The sequence below is a fragment of the Stegastes partitus genome, unplaced genomic scaffold (assembly GCF_000690725.1).
Source record: "Stegastes partitus isolate 25-593 unplaced genomic scaffold, Stegastes_partitus-1.0.2 Scaffold425, whole genome shotgun sequence".
Taxonomy (NCBI): domain Eukaryota; kingdom Metazoa; phylum Chordata; class Actinopteri; family Pomacentridae; genus Stegastes; species Stegastes partitus.
Window position 1 is genome coordinate 52,932 of NW_007578156.1, and position 13,368 is coordinate 66,299.

The following is a 13,368-nucleotide window of genomic DNA, read 5'->3' on the forward strand; positions in this document are numbered from 1 at the left end:
CCAGACAAAGCAGCAGGACTTAGATCCTTTCGCTGCAGACACCAAGACACAACAGCAGGACTTAGATCCTTTCGGTGCAGACACCAAGACAAAACAGCAGGACTTAAATCCTTTCGGTGCAGATGACCAGACAAAACAGCAGGACTTAGGTGTCTCTGGTGTAGACACCAAGACAAAGGAGCAGGACTTGGATCCTTTTGCTTCAGACAACCAGGCAAAGCAGCAGGACTTGGATCCTTTCGGTGCAGACAATCAGACAAAACAACAGGACTTGGATCCTTTCGGTGCAGACACCCAGACACAACAGCAGGACTTCAACTTTGACATATTCAGCTCAGATAACAACCTGTTCAATCCGCCTCCAACTGGTAATGTGCCTCAAGGAGGAACTGATGCTTCCACAACTCAGTCATCCGTCTTTACCGATGATATCTTTGGAATCAGTGACGTCTCAAGCAGTGCAGATGTGTTTACAGTGCAGCCAAGCAGTCCAGCCACTAATCAGAGTCTGGACTCCGATTTACTGACTGATGTACTTGGTTCTGATGCTGTTTCCTCTGCTGCTCCATCAGCTCAGATGGATCTTTTTGCAGGTGACATCTTTGCGTCAGAGACACAGTTGCTGCCATTATCTGAGCCGAGTAATGCAAATGTATTAGTGGACAGTCTTTTAGTGACTGAAAACAACAGCACTGAGCAAAAAACAGACAACAGTAGCTGGATGGATGATTTGCTTGCATAGGCTGTGTCTTAATGATGTACTACTTTAAAAAAGCACCAATTCCAATGCACTGATATACTAAAATGCTGAATATTTAATTAGCAAACAAAAACTAATATTGCATTCACTCACATTGCATTTTATTCAGAAATCTGGAAAAAAAAAACAAAAACAAAAAAAACGTACAATTTGTACAACTTATGTTTAAATTTGTGAGGTAGATTGTGTGCATGTTAAGATGACAGCTGCAAAATGAATGTATTTTATGATGTGATTTTCTGTCAAAGTGGAAATGAAGACAAACAGAGAATGTAAGATTTTCTGAATAACTTAACATAAAGGTAAGAAAATAAAGGAGTCAAGAGTAGACCTGCAGCAATAAATCAGTGATCAACTATTAAATTAATTGCCAACTATTTTGATAATCAACTAATTTGTAGAAATCTTCTGTTTCCATCTCCTTAAATTTTTATACTTTGCATTTTTTTATTCTTATATGACAACAAACTGAATATTTTTGAGTTGTAGACAAAACTCGACACATGTCAACATGTTTTTATTTTGTTTTGTTAATTTTCTGACATTTTATAGACCAGATTAATCAAAAATGAAAATAACTGTCAATTGCAGTTGCGAAAGTGCTAGCTAGATGTAATTTGACTTTGAAATATCTGTATAGTTTCTACAAAATAAAATCTTAAAATGCATATATGAAAATCGCTTCAAAATGTGTTTATCAATAATAATCTGTAATAAAAATGACTTGAAGACTGAGGCAGTTTTGTGTAATTATTGTTACTGTGCAACCCTTTATTTTGCAGCGAGCAAAGTATATAAGAGGTTGATACCTCCCTTAGAATTAAAAATACCTGCAGACACAGCCAGCAGCTAGTTAGCTTTGCCTAGCACAAACACTGCTAGCCTAGCTCTGTCTACAGGTTACAAAATTTGACAACCTGCACCTTTAAGTTCACATTTCCTCTATACACAGTCCAAAGTGTAAAGAAAACATAGTGTTGCAAGAGTTTATGTGCTGTACATTTTAAACAAGACAAAACATGGTAGTTAGTGAGCTGTACCAGGTGCTAACACCTTCTGACACGGTGAGGCTAAGCTAACTGACTAGCTAGCTTCATATTCACTCCATAGATATGAGCGTTTAATTAGCTTCCTCTGTAACTTTTGGTAAGACAGCAAATAAGTGTATGTATATATAAATATTTAGCCTCCTCTAATTTACTGTAACTCTTCTACATAATTTGCAGGCCTGTAGTTTCTTATGCTACAGTTATCAATATTATTCTAAAAAAATATTCACATTCACTGCCACCATTAAAAGGTTAGCATTCAGTAGGCACCTGCTCATTAAAGTAGTTTTAGCGATAGTTTTATCAAATGTAGAAGTAAACTAATCATTCTGTAATATTAATGAAGTTTTAAGTTATGATTAATTTACTTTTCTAATAGGATGTATTTATTGTGTTATAATTCTGCATTATTACCAATCTTTAGAAGGAATTTTAAACACATTTTTTTGATAACACAACCACAGAAATTTTATTCACAAGAAGTTAGTACACACCTGTCCAATATCACTCACATGTCAAATGATTTAAAATTGCATCATATCTCAGAAATTTCATTTTATGAATACGTAAAATTAAAATTAAACAGATTAGATTAACTATATAAAAATACTTAATGAAAAAAGTTATTAACTTTCAAATCTTAGATTCTTTCAATATTTTGTATGTTAAATTAGACTTTTTTTAAAGACAGACTCAATCCTCCTCGACATGGAGGATGACAGGCTTCTAGAGGACTGTTTTGTCATTGTTTTGTTTTCAGCTGCTCTTTGCTGGAAGGGTTGTGCTGCTCTGTCTTTTTCTACACGATACTAGAATAAAGCCAGCAAGTTGTACATTATTTACCAAGAGACAATACAGTCATCTGAGGCGTCTTTTCAGACCCTCCATATCTCAGGCGGCTGTCCTGGCCTCGCTGAGTCCTGTGGTTGTTGACAATAACTCAGCTAATCAGGTTGCTGAACACGCTCCCATTCATCCGCCAAGAAGCACTCCATTGAGTTCTTTAACAGGTTTTAATGAGATATGATTAAAACTGTAAGAGACAAATTACAACAGAATCACTTTGGCTTCAAAATGTGTTACAAAATTATTACATTTGAATTGCAGATGATTAGATTATTAATTACAGGCGATGCCAAAGAAAAGACAATAAAATGACTGCACATGTTCACACTGACTATCCCAGCAAACAAACTGCAGTACTAACTTTTTGCCACTAAGTGACCTCCCTGAACAACATTAAACCAAGTGATTCCATCACAGCGGCACAGACAGTAGTAATAAAACGTTTCTTAACATCTTCTGCTGCGACAAACATTTGCAGTTACATTCAAGTTACATATTTATTGGAGAGTTTTATCACAAACAACGATGATGATGTCTTTCAGCACATGGAGGAGTCATTATTTAAGTAGTTTTCAACTGAAGCACACTAAAACTTAATCATTTTCCAGAGCTGCATTTGGAAGGTTGTAAACATCTTACTTAAAAGCTTATCTTATCTCTCGTCTTATCTGTATGTCTTTCCAAAACTGTGCTGTTTCCAAAGTCATAACTACACATTATGAGTGAATGAATGAATGCCCTATATTGTCATTATACAGCTGCTATGTACTGCAGCTGCTGCTTTTACCTAGAGGAGGATGGCATCAGTGCAAAGTACTGCTAGGTATCAGCACCACTCATACATTAATACACATTAACTAAGCTATCAGTGCTTTTACATAATAATATATCCCAACACTGCCACTTCTGATGTGCAATCCCATATATTTTCACAGAACAAGATCTCGTGGAGCAATTTGTTTGGTTTTGTTGAGGAAAATATATGTAATTTAACTCAAATTTGTATGTCCTACCACAATAACTTTCACCTTAACAGCTGGCGTTTGGCCAAGGGTGCAGCCTGTGGTGGATCCTAATACACGACCCTTGTTCCAGAAAGGTCCGGTGGAATTTTTCCTCCATTCCTTCATGCATTATGATGTTGTTTCTGCATTCCTGGTAACGGGTAAGAAGTCAGCTTGGCAGACGTGGGATGTTCAAATGTTCTGTATGTTCTAATCTAACCTTAACCCGTCAACACTTTTACAATAAATATGTTTAAAAAAAACAAAACAAGCATGTGTGAGTGTTAATACTTCAGTAAAGTCTTGTTTTTTCAAACTAAACAAAGCACCAGCTTAACTCTTGAGTGTTTTTACGGTTTGGACAGTATCAATAAGTTTTGTTAATTCAAACTTAAGTTAATTCAAAGACATGTGGTACTCTATTGCGATTTGAATGAACAAGACTTGATTATATTTCGAAGGTTCGTAGACACTTTCTGTTGCAAGAACAGAATTCTGAAGTGTCAAAAATGTGATAATCAAGTTCATAGAAATGCAAAACATATGACGCCTTTGTCCACCTATTAAAAAAGAAGACCCAAACTTTTTTTTTCTTTTTCACTTTTTCTAAATAGGTGGCCCATAAATATGTATGTCTAAGTATGTTTCATTGACAACCAGACGGGCCGTGTGCAGCAAAAAAATTATCCACCCGCCAGCACCAGCCTGCGTCAGCAAAATTAAGAAAATTAGAATTTATTCTCTAAAAACCATAAACATCTGGAGCACATTGAATAAAAACAGAGTAGGAGCAGTAGCTTGATTATGGAGCAAAGAGGACAAAGAGCCCAGCAGACGTCAACATAGCATAACTACAGCCTGGTTGTCGTGCTTTGTGGAGGTTTGTCTGACAGACTTTTGTTCCTCGGGGTAGTCTGACTTCTGTGGGGAAACCCAACACGGAGAGGTTTGTGTTAGTTCAGTATGAAAGGAACAGCAGAAGTGTGTTGTTATTGGTGTAATCACATAATCAAATCACGTTTATTGGTACATACAACAATAGTACAAACAAGATAAGAGAGCGTTTCTCCAGGATCCAACGACTAAAAGCAACTAAATAAAGATAAATGTCTCTGTCACTTTCTGGACGAGATTCATGGGTTCATCAGCCTGAACATTTTTTATCTTTAGCTTATTTCACCATTGAAAAGGAGACAAGAGAAAAACACATGATACTTGTGAGTTTACTTAAAACATAAACATAACTTTGTTATATTCAGGAATATGAAGGACTTTGTAGAGCAGCTAAAACTAGACAACATCTGACAACTTAAAAAAATTAAAAAAAATCAGAATCTACAGCACCTTTAGTTGAAGCTTATCAAAAAACCTGAATTCTCACACCTCTGAGTCAGTCCTCATGTGGAAATAGACAGTTATTCACAGTAAAATTAAAATAAAAAATCCTAAAGTGAGACTAAGCTATTCACATTTCAGTTTAAAATGTGTTGCACGTCTTAACCTCTGCAGCATACGAAGTCATTGTGTAATTCACACACGTCGTAAAAGTGCTTCTAGAGTTTCTATATGACACACTTCAGTGACACAGATGATCGTGAGCCCGCAGCATTACGGCTTTGATAGAGGCGTTATCAGGGCTTGACCCAGATTTGCTTGCTTGCCGCTGGCGTACCTGTTTCTCTCGGCCTCGTCGGCTGATTCCGGAAGCTCTTTCTTTCTGGTCTCAGGAAGCAGGAGGCCGAGAGCGCCACTGATTAGGTTAATGCTGCTGAGGACTGCGATGGGTATGACCCAGTGGTACACGGCCAACATGTTCAACAGTGGGGCCACGATGGAGCCGATTCTTCCCGCGATGGATCCTAAAGCTGTGGCTGTTTGTCTGAAAAAGGGGCACATTTTACATGAGGCTTCACACTGGTCAGGAAACTTTTGACAAAGAATACAAGCTGTGAACACCTACCTAACCGATGTGGGGAACAACTCCTGCAGGTAGACAGCACACACAGAACCCGCAAATATCATGAAAAATCGTGATGCGACGGCTAAACATGTAACAGCAACAGAATAACCTGGACCAAAAAAACAAACATGTCAAACGAAGAAAAACATGAAAGAGTCCCTTCGCGAACCAAACCAAATGGTGTACCTTGGGGAACAGCGAGGATAAGCATGGAACAGACTCCTCCGATCATAAGGACTGCTATGAATAATATTTTCCTCCCAAAAATCTCCAGCAGCCAAATGGACGACAGAGTAGACGGTACTTCAAAAGCACCAAAAAGGAGCTGTGTCAGGAAGACGCTCAAGCCCAAGTTTCCGATGCCGAAATACAGGGCGAAGATGGAAAGGTTCAGTGAAAACCTTAAAAAAAACATTAGGAAAACACATTAAGGAAACACATGAGGAAACTCCTGCATCATGTAGCATTTAAATCCCAACTCGTGAACTATTGCTTCAGATTTCAGCTTTATGATGAATCTGCAGCATCAAATTACCACTTTGGCTGTGTGTGGCTAGCAGTATGATAAAGATATTATTAGAACAAGATGATGGGCTATATTCCTGTACAATATTTTCCATTCTTTGCGACTTACCATCCCAGTGCTACAATACAGAAATATCTGGTCAGTAGTGGTGATCCAAAAATTAACTTGATGCCGCCTTCGTTCACAGTTTTGCTCACTTTAATCTGTCACAGAAATATTGGTTAATGTGAATAGATGAAAAAAAATGTAGATGAATAAATGGGCAATGAAATGAATAAATAGGTTAACAGACATATGGATAATATATATTTCTATATATATAAACACATAAATATCCGTTAGATTATCGATTTACAAGCTGTCTCTTTTGTTCTGCCAAGAGAGTCGCCAACATTGAAATCTCAAGATGTAATTTCATATCTAATATTTGAATATGTCTTCAAAGATCAATGATATACATCCATCATCTTTGCTCTTTTTCCATTTTCAGTGCAGTTTCTAAATGACCACCAGATCATCAATGTTTTCATCTGCAATCCATGGGTCTGGCTCATCCAACGGTCAATGAGTCGAATCCATCAGTAAAAAATAAATCAGTAAATCTGCCCAGAGTAGGTGGTCCTCTGACTGTGCAATAAAGAGACGAGTGAGGGAGGCCACCAAGACACCTACGACTCCCTTGAAGGAGTTACAAGCTTCAGTGGCTCAGATGGCAAACACTGTGCATACAACAGCTGTTCTTAACCAGTCAAAGCCTGAAGGGAGAATGGCTCATAATAAATCTCGACTGGAGTTCACCAGGAGGCATGTGGGAGACTCTAAAGTCAACTGGAAGATGATTCTTCGGTCTGAGAAAAATGGGGTAAAGTTTCAGTGTCCAGATGTGCAAGGCTAACTGAGAACTATCCACACAGGCTCAGTGCTGTAAATGTGGCTAAAGGTGCATTTACACAATACTGACTTAGTGAATACTTATGCAGTCACTGATATTGTGTTTTGTATTTTCAGTTAATTGTCAAAAAGCCAAATTATATTTAACACAATTCAATGGTGTAAAGCAATAAAAGGGAGAAACCTTTCCAGGAGGGTGAACAGTCTTCACAGGCAACTGTTGATCCCACCTCCACAGGTTGATTGACTAGAAAGTTCTTGTCAAATAAACTGGCAGTTAAAGTAGTTTTAAAAGCCCTTGCAGGACCAAAAAAGTCACCTTGTTTAAAAAGGTATTTCTTAAGAAGACCACCTAGACTGGACCTAGAATGACTTGATGAGGAAGAGATTTCACTTGTTGTACATGTGTCGTAGACAATGTGCCGGAAAACTCCTCCCTAACATGATGCAGTGGTTCAGTACCTCATTCAGCATAGAGTCCGGGATGGGGCGTTTGTTAATGGCTGCTGCTTTGACAATGAGCTTTTTAGCCTCTTCTGTCCTCCCTCTGTTTAACAGCCACCTGGCTGACTCTGGAATGAACCTTAAAGGAAATATGACACTTCAAGTAGTCTGTCACTAACAAATGAAATAATACAAGTCAAAGAGTCAAATGCTCACCATATGTACATAACAACCAATGCAAAGGGAGCTGTTGAGATGAGTTGAGCCAGTCTCCAGTTTCGGACGAGGTAGATCAAACCAGCGAGGGCGCACTGTCCGATTGCACCAAACAGCTGAGTCAAACCTACTCCCCATGATCTTTTGGATGCCCCAATCCATTCAGTGCCTGCAATAAGCAAAACAGAAGACTAGTCATTTTAAATCACACTAACATGGCCGCATTAAAAACGAAAGACATCCACAGTGAGGCTTTCAATGTTGAACAGAGTCACTGCTAAACTACCTATTCAACATGCAAAACGTTTGTTGACGACTGCTTTGATGCCTAGAATTCAAACATTTGGCCGTCCACATCTTGGTCTTGTTGAATCAAACGTGATGAGCGAGGAGTGGATCTGAGTCAGAACTCGGATGATAGAACACAAGCTCTTAGGGTCATGACCTGCCAACCACGAGGTAGACCTGCCGTAAAACACATCGGCTGGGGCGGCTGTGGCTCAGGTGGTAGAGCGGGTTGTCCACTGATGGCAAGGTTGGCGGTTCGATCCCCGGTTCCCCCCACATGCCGAAATGTCCTTGGGCAAGACACTGAACCCCAAATGGCTCCCAATGGCAGATTAGCGCCTTGCATGGCAGCTCTGTCGCCATTGGTGTATGAATGAGAAACATTGTAAAGCACTTTGAGTGCCGCAAAGGTAGAAAAGCGCTATATAAGTGCAGACCATTTACCCTACTTTACTGTCTATTTTACTCTAAATAGAGCCATAATTTACAAAATGAAGACAATGCTGCATGAAAGAGGATGTGAACGTAGGAATTGAGGCCATAGAATCATTAGGAAAATGTTTACTGAGGTAACAAATCAAGTAAGAGGTAGGTTTTATTCACATAAACTTTCATACATTTGGTTCTCTTTGGAACCAAAGAAGTTGCCTCCTGCTGGCTGTTGGAAAGAATGCAGATTTAAAGTGTTTCTGCACTGGCTTCACTTTTCAGACTCAGAGGCTGCGTCTATCTTTCATGTACAGTCTGTGGGTTTGATTGGGTTGCAAACTATTTGCAAATCTCCACTTGTGCATTATTGCCAGTTGCAGAAGAAGAACTGAAATTATTTACAAATGTAAAATAAAATTAAAAAAAATTGCAACAAAATGTATTTGCTATTAAAAGTATTAAAAGTACTCATTTCCCAATAACCTGTATAACAGTGGAAGCATAAAGTATGAAAATAAAATAGAATATTTAAAAATTATGCAAAAGGACTTTGAGGATTTCAACTTGGCCTGTGGAAAATTTCAAAACACTTCTAACGCAATTTACATTTTTTTTCAAACAATTGAATAATCATTGGGAAGATAATTGGCAGATTAATCTATAATAAAAACAACAGTTGCAGTCTTATCAGAAATCTGTAGAAACTCTGGATACGTACTCAGTACAATACAGTTGACTCGATATCCTCCAGCTCCAACTCCCACCAAGAAGTGAGAAGCTAAATACAGGTAGACATTGGGGCACAGTGCTGTCGTCACCGAGAATACAAAAATTAAAACTGCTGGAATTTGAGTTGCTCGTCTGCGACCGAACCTGCAACAAAAGTGTAGATAGACAGGGTAAATTTAAAAAAAAAAAAAAAAAAAAAAGCACCTCACTGTGACTTTTTATGGTCCTAATATTGAATTCATGCAGATATGTTGGACTGTGATATATTTGTATTGCTGACAATAGAAGGACCTGTAGTAAGGTTTTGTTTTAAAATTGCATATTCATTAACATATTTAAAACTGTATTTAGAAAGAAAAAAAACACGTTTTTACAGTTGCATCGTAGACTAAAACACGTGATTCTTTACTGAAATACACTTACGATTCAGCAGAAGGTCCAAAAATGAGAAAACCAACAACAAGTCCAGACATGAACAGTGATTGTAACAACTGCACCATGTTACCCCGACCACAAACCAGATCGAACTGTGAACATTTTGAATAGAAAAAAATTGCTCAGCTGATTGAAGGTTATAATTAACTCAGAAACAATGTCAGTTTGTCGACAAACATCACTTACATCGGTGATTATGGTGGTCTCATACAGCATGTTTCCATACACCCATCCATTCAGGCACCTGGTGGTCTCATTGAGTCCATATTCCCTGATGGCATCAATGTCCCAGTCCACAGGGACGAACATCTGGCACCTGCTGAAGCTCCCATCATCCTCTCGGGGCAGAGTCAGGTTCAGCTGCTCCTCTGTGGTCAGGTTGGGACCAGCACTGAGGATCCAGTCTGTGTTACAGCGTCGCACTGGATCCGGCTCGATGAAAATTAAACTTGCAATGGTAAAATACTGAATGAAATTTGGAAAGCAAAGTGCAACTAGATTTATCTTCTGGAATAATCCAAATTCTCCGATGTTCCTGAGAATCTCTCCGAAGTCTGCCATGTCGATGCTGGCTACCGGGATTGTGTTGGCTTCAAAAGACTGTACCACATTTTAACAACTAGCAGCCCAGTAATAAAGCTTAATCATTTCACAGAGGCTCATTTTGACTGGCTGACTATCGTAATTGCAGTGCAGACCGTTGCTCTGTGTGTCATGAACTCATTAACACAAAGGATGGACACAAATGCTTGACTCAGAGTAGGTTCAGGCAAAAGACAGGTTTAATGACAGTCAGGGTTTGGTACACAGGAATTCATTCCAACAGGAAAAAGCATCCAAGAATTGGCAGGCAGAGGTAAAGTCCAACAAACAGAATCAAGGTCGTAAACAAACAGACTGTGACTTGACTTGAATAAACCCTGGTACGAGGACTGTGAAGTGCAACGAACTGGCGACGAGACAGTGAGACACACAAGGTAATATATACCAGGTAATGAGGGGAGATGGGAAACAGTTGCGTAGAGGTAATCAGGGAACAGGTGAGACGAGACAGGTGCAGGAAGTAAAGCCGGAACAGAAACACCCGGTGAAGTGATTTCAAAATAAAACAGGAAAGACGAGACATACAATGTGCAAACATGAACAGGAACTTGACAGACATGACACTGAGCTTTATTATGTATGTATGTATTTATTTTTTATTTGTTTTGCTTTTCCAACTGTTTGTTCTGTTTTCTTTAGTTTCACTTATTCTGTATACTTGTATTTGTTTTGTTTCTATTTGTTTTGTAAAGCGTCTTTGAGTTTGTGAAAAGCGCTCTATAAATAAAATGTATTATTATTGTTATTATTATTATATTATTCTCTACACCAGCACATGTATATAATTTATCTAAATAAAATCCTGTATCTCTAATCTTATCTCTATGTCGCTCCAAAAGCCTCTTCCTGGAGTTGTTGTCAAAGTCAATGCACATCATATGAAAGAGTGTTGCTTAGTAGACAGATGGAGTCCCACAAACTACAAAGTTGGAGCTGCAGCAGATCTGTGCTTCAAAGAATTCAAAAGATTGGCTGCGATCTTTGAGGTTTAACACTTTTCTCTCTCTTGGTTTGACCTACTTTAAAATCCTTTATCATCACAGGTTAAGTTGTTACAGCCTCAAGGTTGCATAAGGGCGTCCGTCACCCAGTTTACTTACATTTATGTGTGTCCAGGGTCATATAGTATATGTAGTAAAGACTTTGAAGTGCTTAAGTTCACTGAGAGAAACAGTAAAGAGGCTCAGTTTTATTTTCACATTCTTGGATGATTCTGATTGAACACCAAGTTACATCCATGGCATCATGAAGTGCTTTAAGTTAGCATGTTGTTGAGAAGCTACAGATTCTTAAACATGGATATTTTCACACACTATGATAAGCAATAAACTATGCTATAAAGGAGGTGGATGTTAATGTTAGAGGGCTGTCACTGAGCTGCTCATTTCTGAGTTTAGGTGCCTTGAAAAGTTTTTGATCAAAACAACAAAATTGGAATTGGCGTGGTTTTACCGGCAGCTCTGTGCTTCAAGGAATTTAAAAGATTGACTTTGATCTTATCTCGTGTCACTCTGGTTTTACAGTTCAAATGAGGACAGTCAGTCCTCTTGAGGGTACAATTGCAGTCATAATCATTAAAGCCTTGCCAGTGGGTGCCAGCGTCCCTGCCCATATGTCGCTGGCCCCTGTGCTGACTAAGCAATAAACTGATCACTTTATAATGATGACATGCGCTAGCGTCCAAACTAATGCGGCTCTATGCGCTATACAATGAACTAGATGAGGAATACATGCAGGGACAGAGAGATGAGGGAGAGGAGGGACAGCAAGGAGATGTAGAAAATGTGTTAATATTTGCAATTTGCAAATCAGTGTCATTACAATTTATAGTGCAGTACTGTCCATCCATCATCATCTATACACCGCTGTATCCTCACTAGGGTCGCTAACCACCGCGTCACCTTGCAGCCCATGATGGGACCCGCAAACTTAGATTTTGTTGAACAACCCTTTGAGCCAATCACTGCCATCAAGTGTTTTCTGTAACTCTCAGTCAGACTTCTGCACCTGTTGACAGGTGTTTGAATTTCACTGCTCATCAGCAAAGTGCTCTAATTTGTCCAGGACAGTTTTTTATTTTATTTTATTATTTCTTTCAACCACAATTCAAAAACAACATTTTACTTCACTAAATTATAATTTAGCAAATTTGTATTTATTATTACTTTTTTCAGTTTCTAGTTTTCAAAGGGCTGTTAAAACTGATGCAACACTGGCACATGTCCTCAACAAAGAACACAGCAAACAAGAAAATCTGGAATACATGAACCCTCCAATTACACTGGGTTACAAAAAAATACATTTTGAAAGTGTCTGGAATTTTTTAAAACTGATTTAAGACATTTTTGCAACGCTGAATCCAGAACTGACATCTGCTTTTCTGTATCAGGTTCAGGTTTTTTATGCCAACTCGATTTGAAAAAATCGATGTTATCACTAAATCGATTACATTTTTTGACATTAGCGATTGATTTATTTTAGAATCACCAATTAACATCAACATGTTTCTGGACTGTGTAGGAGGAAGTCGGAGAACCCGGAGAGAACCCACGCTAAAAAAGCTGTTGCAGTAATCCAAATAAAAGCATGTAAAACCATCTCTGTATATTTAAAAGTTAAATAAGAATTTTTGAAATATTTCTAAGATGATAAAAACATGACTGTGAAAGTTTTGTGGTGTGTTTTTCAAAGTTCAAGTTGAAATCAATCCAGATGCTGAGATTCCTTGCAGCAGGCTTAAGGTTTTCCACTCGCGGGCCAGCAGATGGCAGAATTTGTTTTGCCATCTGCTGGGACCCCATTACCAAGATTTCCATTTTACTGTCGTTCAGCTGAAGGAAGTTCTCTGACATCCAGTCATATAAAGCACTCAACTTCCCTGGGTCAGTGGCCTTAATGGGCAGGTACAGCTGCGTGTCGTCAGCATAAAATAAAACATGTCTTTGTATAATGTGCCCCAGGGGAAATTGGACCTAAATGAGACCCCTGAGGCACACCGTACTTCACTGGATAAAATGAGGACATGTGATTGTTTGCTGCAACACAAAACCTTGTATTAGCAAGGTAAGATAAAAACCACTCTAAAACTGTACCTGAAATGCCCACTCAATGCCCCAGTCCGTTTAAAAGAATGCTGTGATCAACTGTGTCAAATGCAGCACTGAGGTCCAGAAGTACCAAGATGGAGC

At 38.6% G+C, this 13,368-nt stretch overlaps 1 protein-coding gene across 1 annotated transcript; it reads right to left on the reverse strand.

The window, feature by feature from the left end:
- Positions 1 to 4,510: 4,510 nt before the first annotated feature.
- Positions 4,511 to 10,138, reverse strand: LOC103360317 (solute carrier family 22 member 13-like). Its single transcript, XM_008286022.1, has 9 exons — positions 9,764 to 10,138; positions 9,566 to 9,669; positions 9,132 to 9,286; positions 7,697 to 7,865; positions 7,479 to 7,619; positions 5,806 to 6,020; positions 5,620 to 5,728; positions 5,332 to 5,538; positions 4,511 to 4,580 (listed from the first exon to the last, which is right to left on the reverse strand). The coding sequence occupies exons 1-9, from the start codon at positions 10,136 to 10,138 to the stop codon at positions 4,511 to 4,513; spliced, it is 1,545 nt and encodes a 514-aa protein (XP_008284244.1).
- Between the last annotated feature and the right edge of the window lie 3,230 nt (positions 10,139 to 13,368).

Excerpts from the sequence above, each read along its gene's own strand:
- LOC103360317 (XM_008286022.1), bottom strand. The coding sequence starts at position 10,138 with ATGGCAGACTTCGGAGAGATTCTCAGGAACATCGGAGAATTTGGATTA. Across the intron at positions 7,620-7,696 it reads TTGGTTGTTATGTACATATG|GTTCATTCCAGAGTCAGCCA; the intron begins GTGAGCATTTGA and ends ATTTCCTTTAAG. Across the intron at positions 4,581-5,331 it reads GACGAGGCCGAGAGAAACAG|AAGTCAGACTACCCCGAGGA; the intron begins GTACGCCAGCGG and ends GTTTCCCCACAG.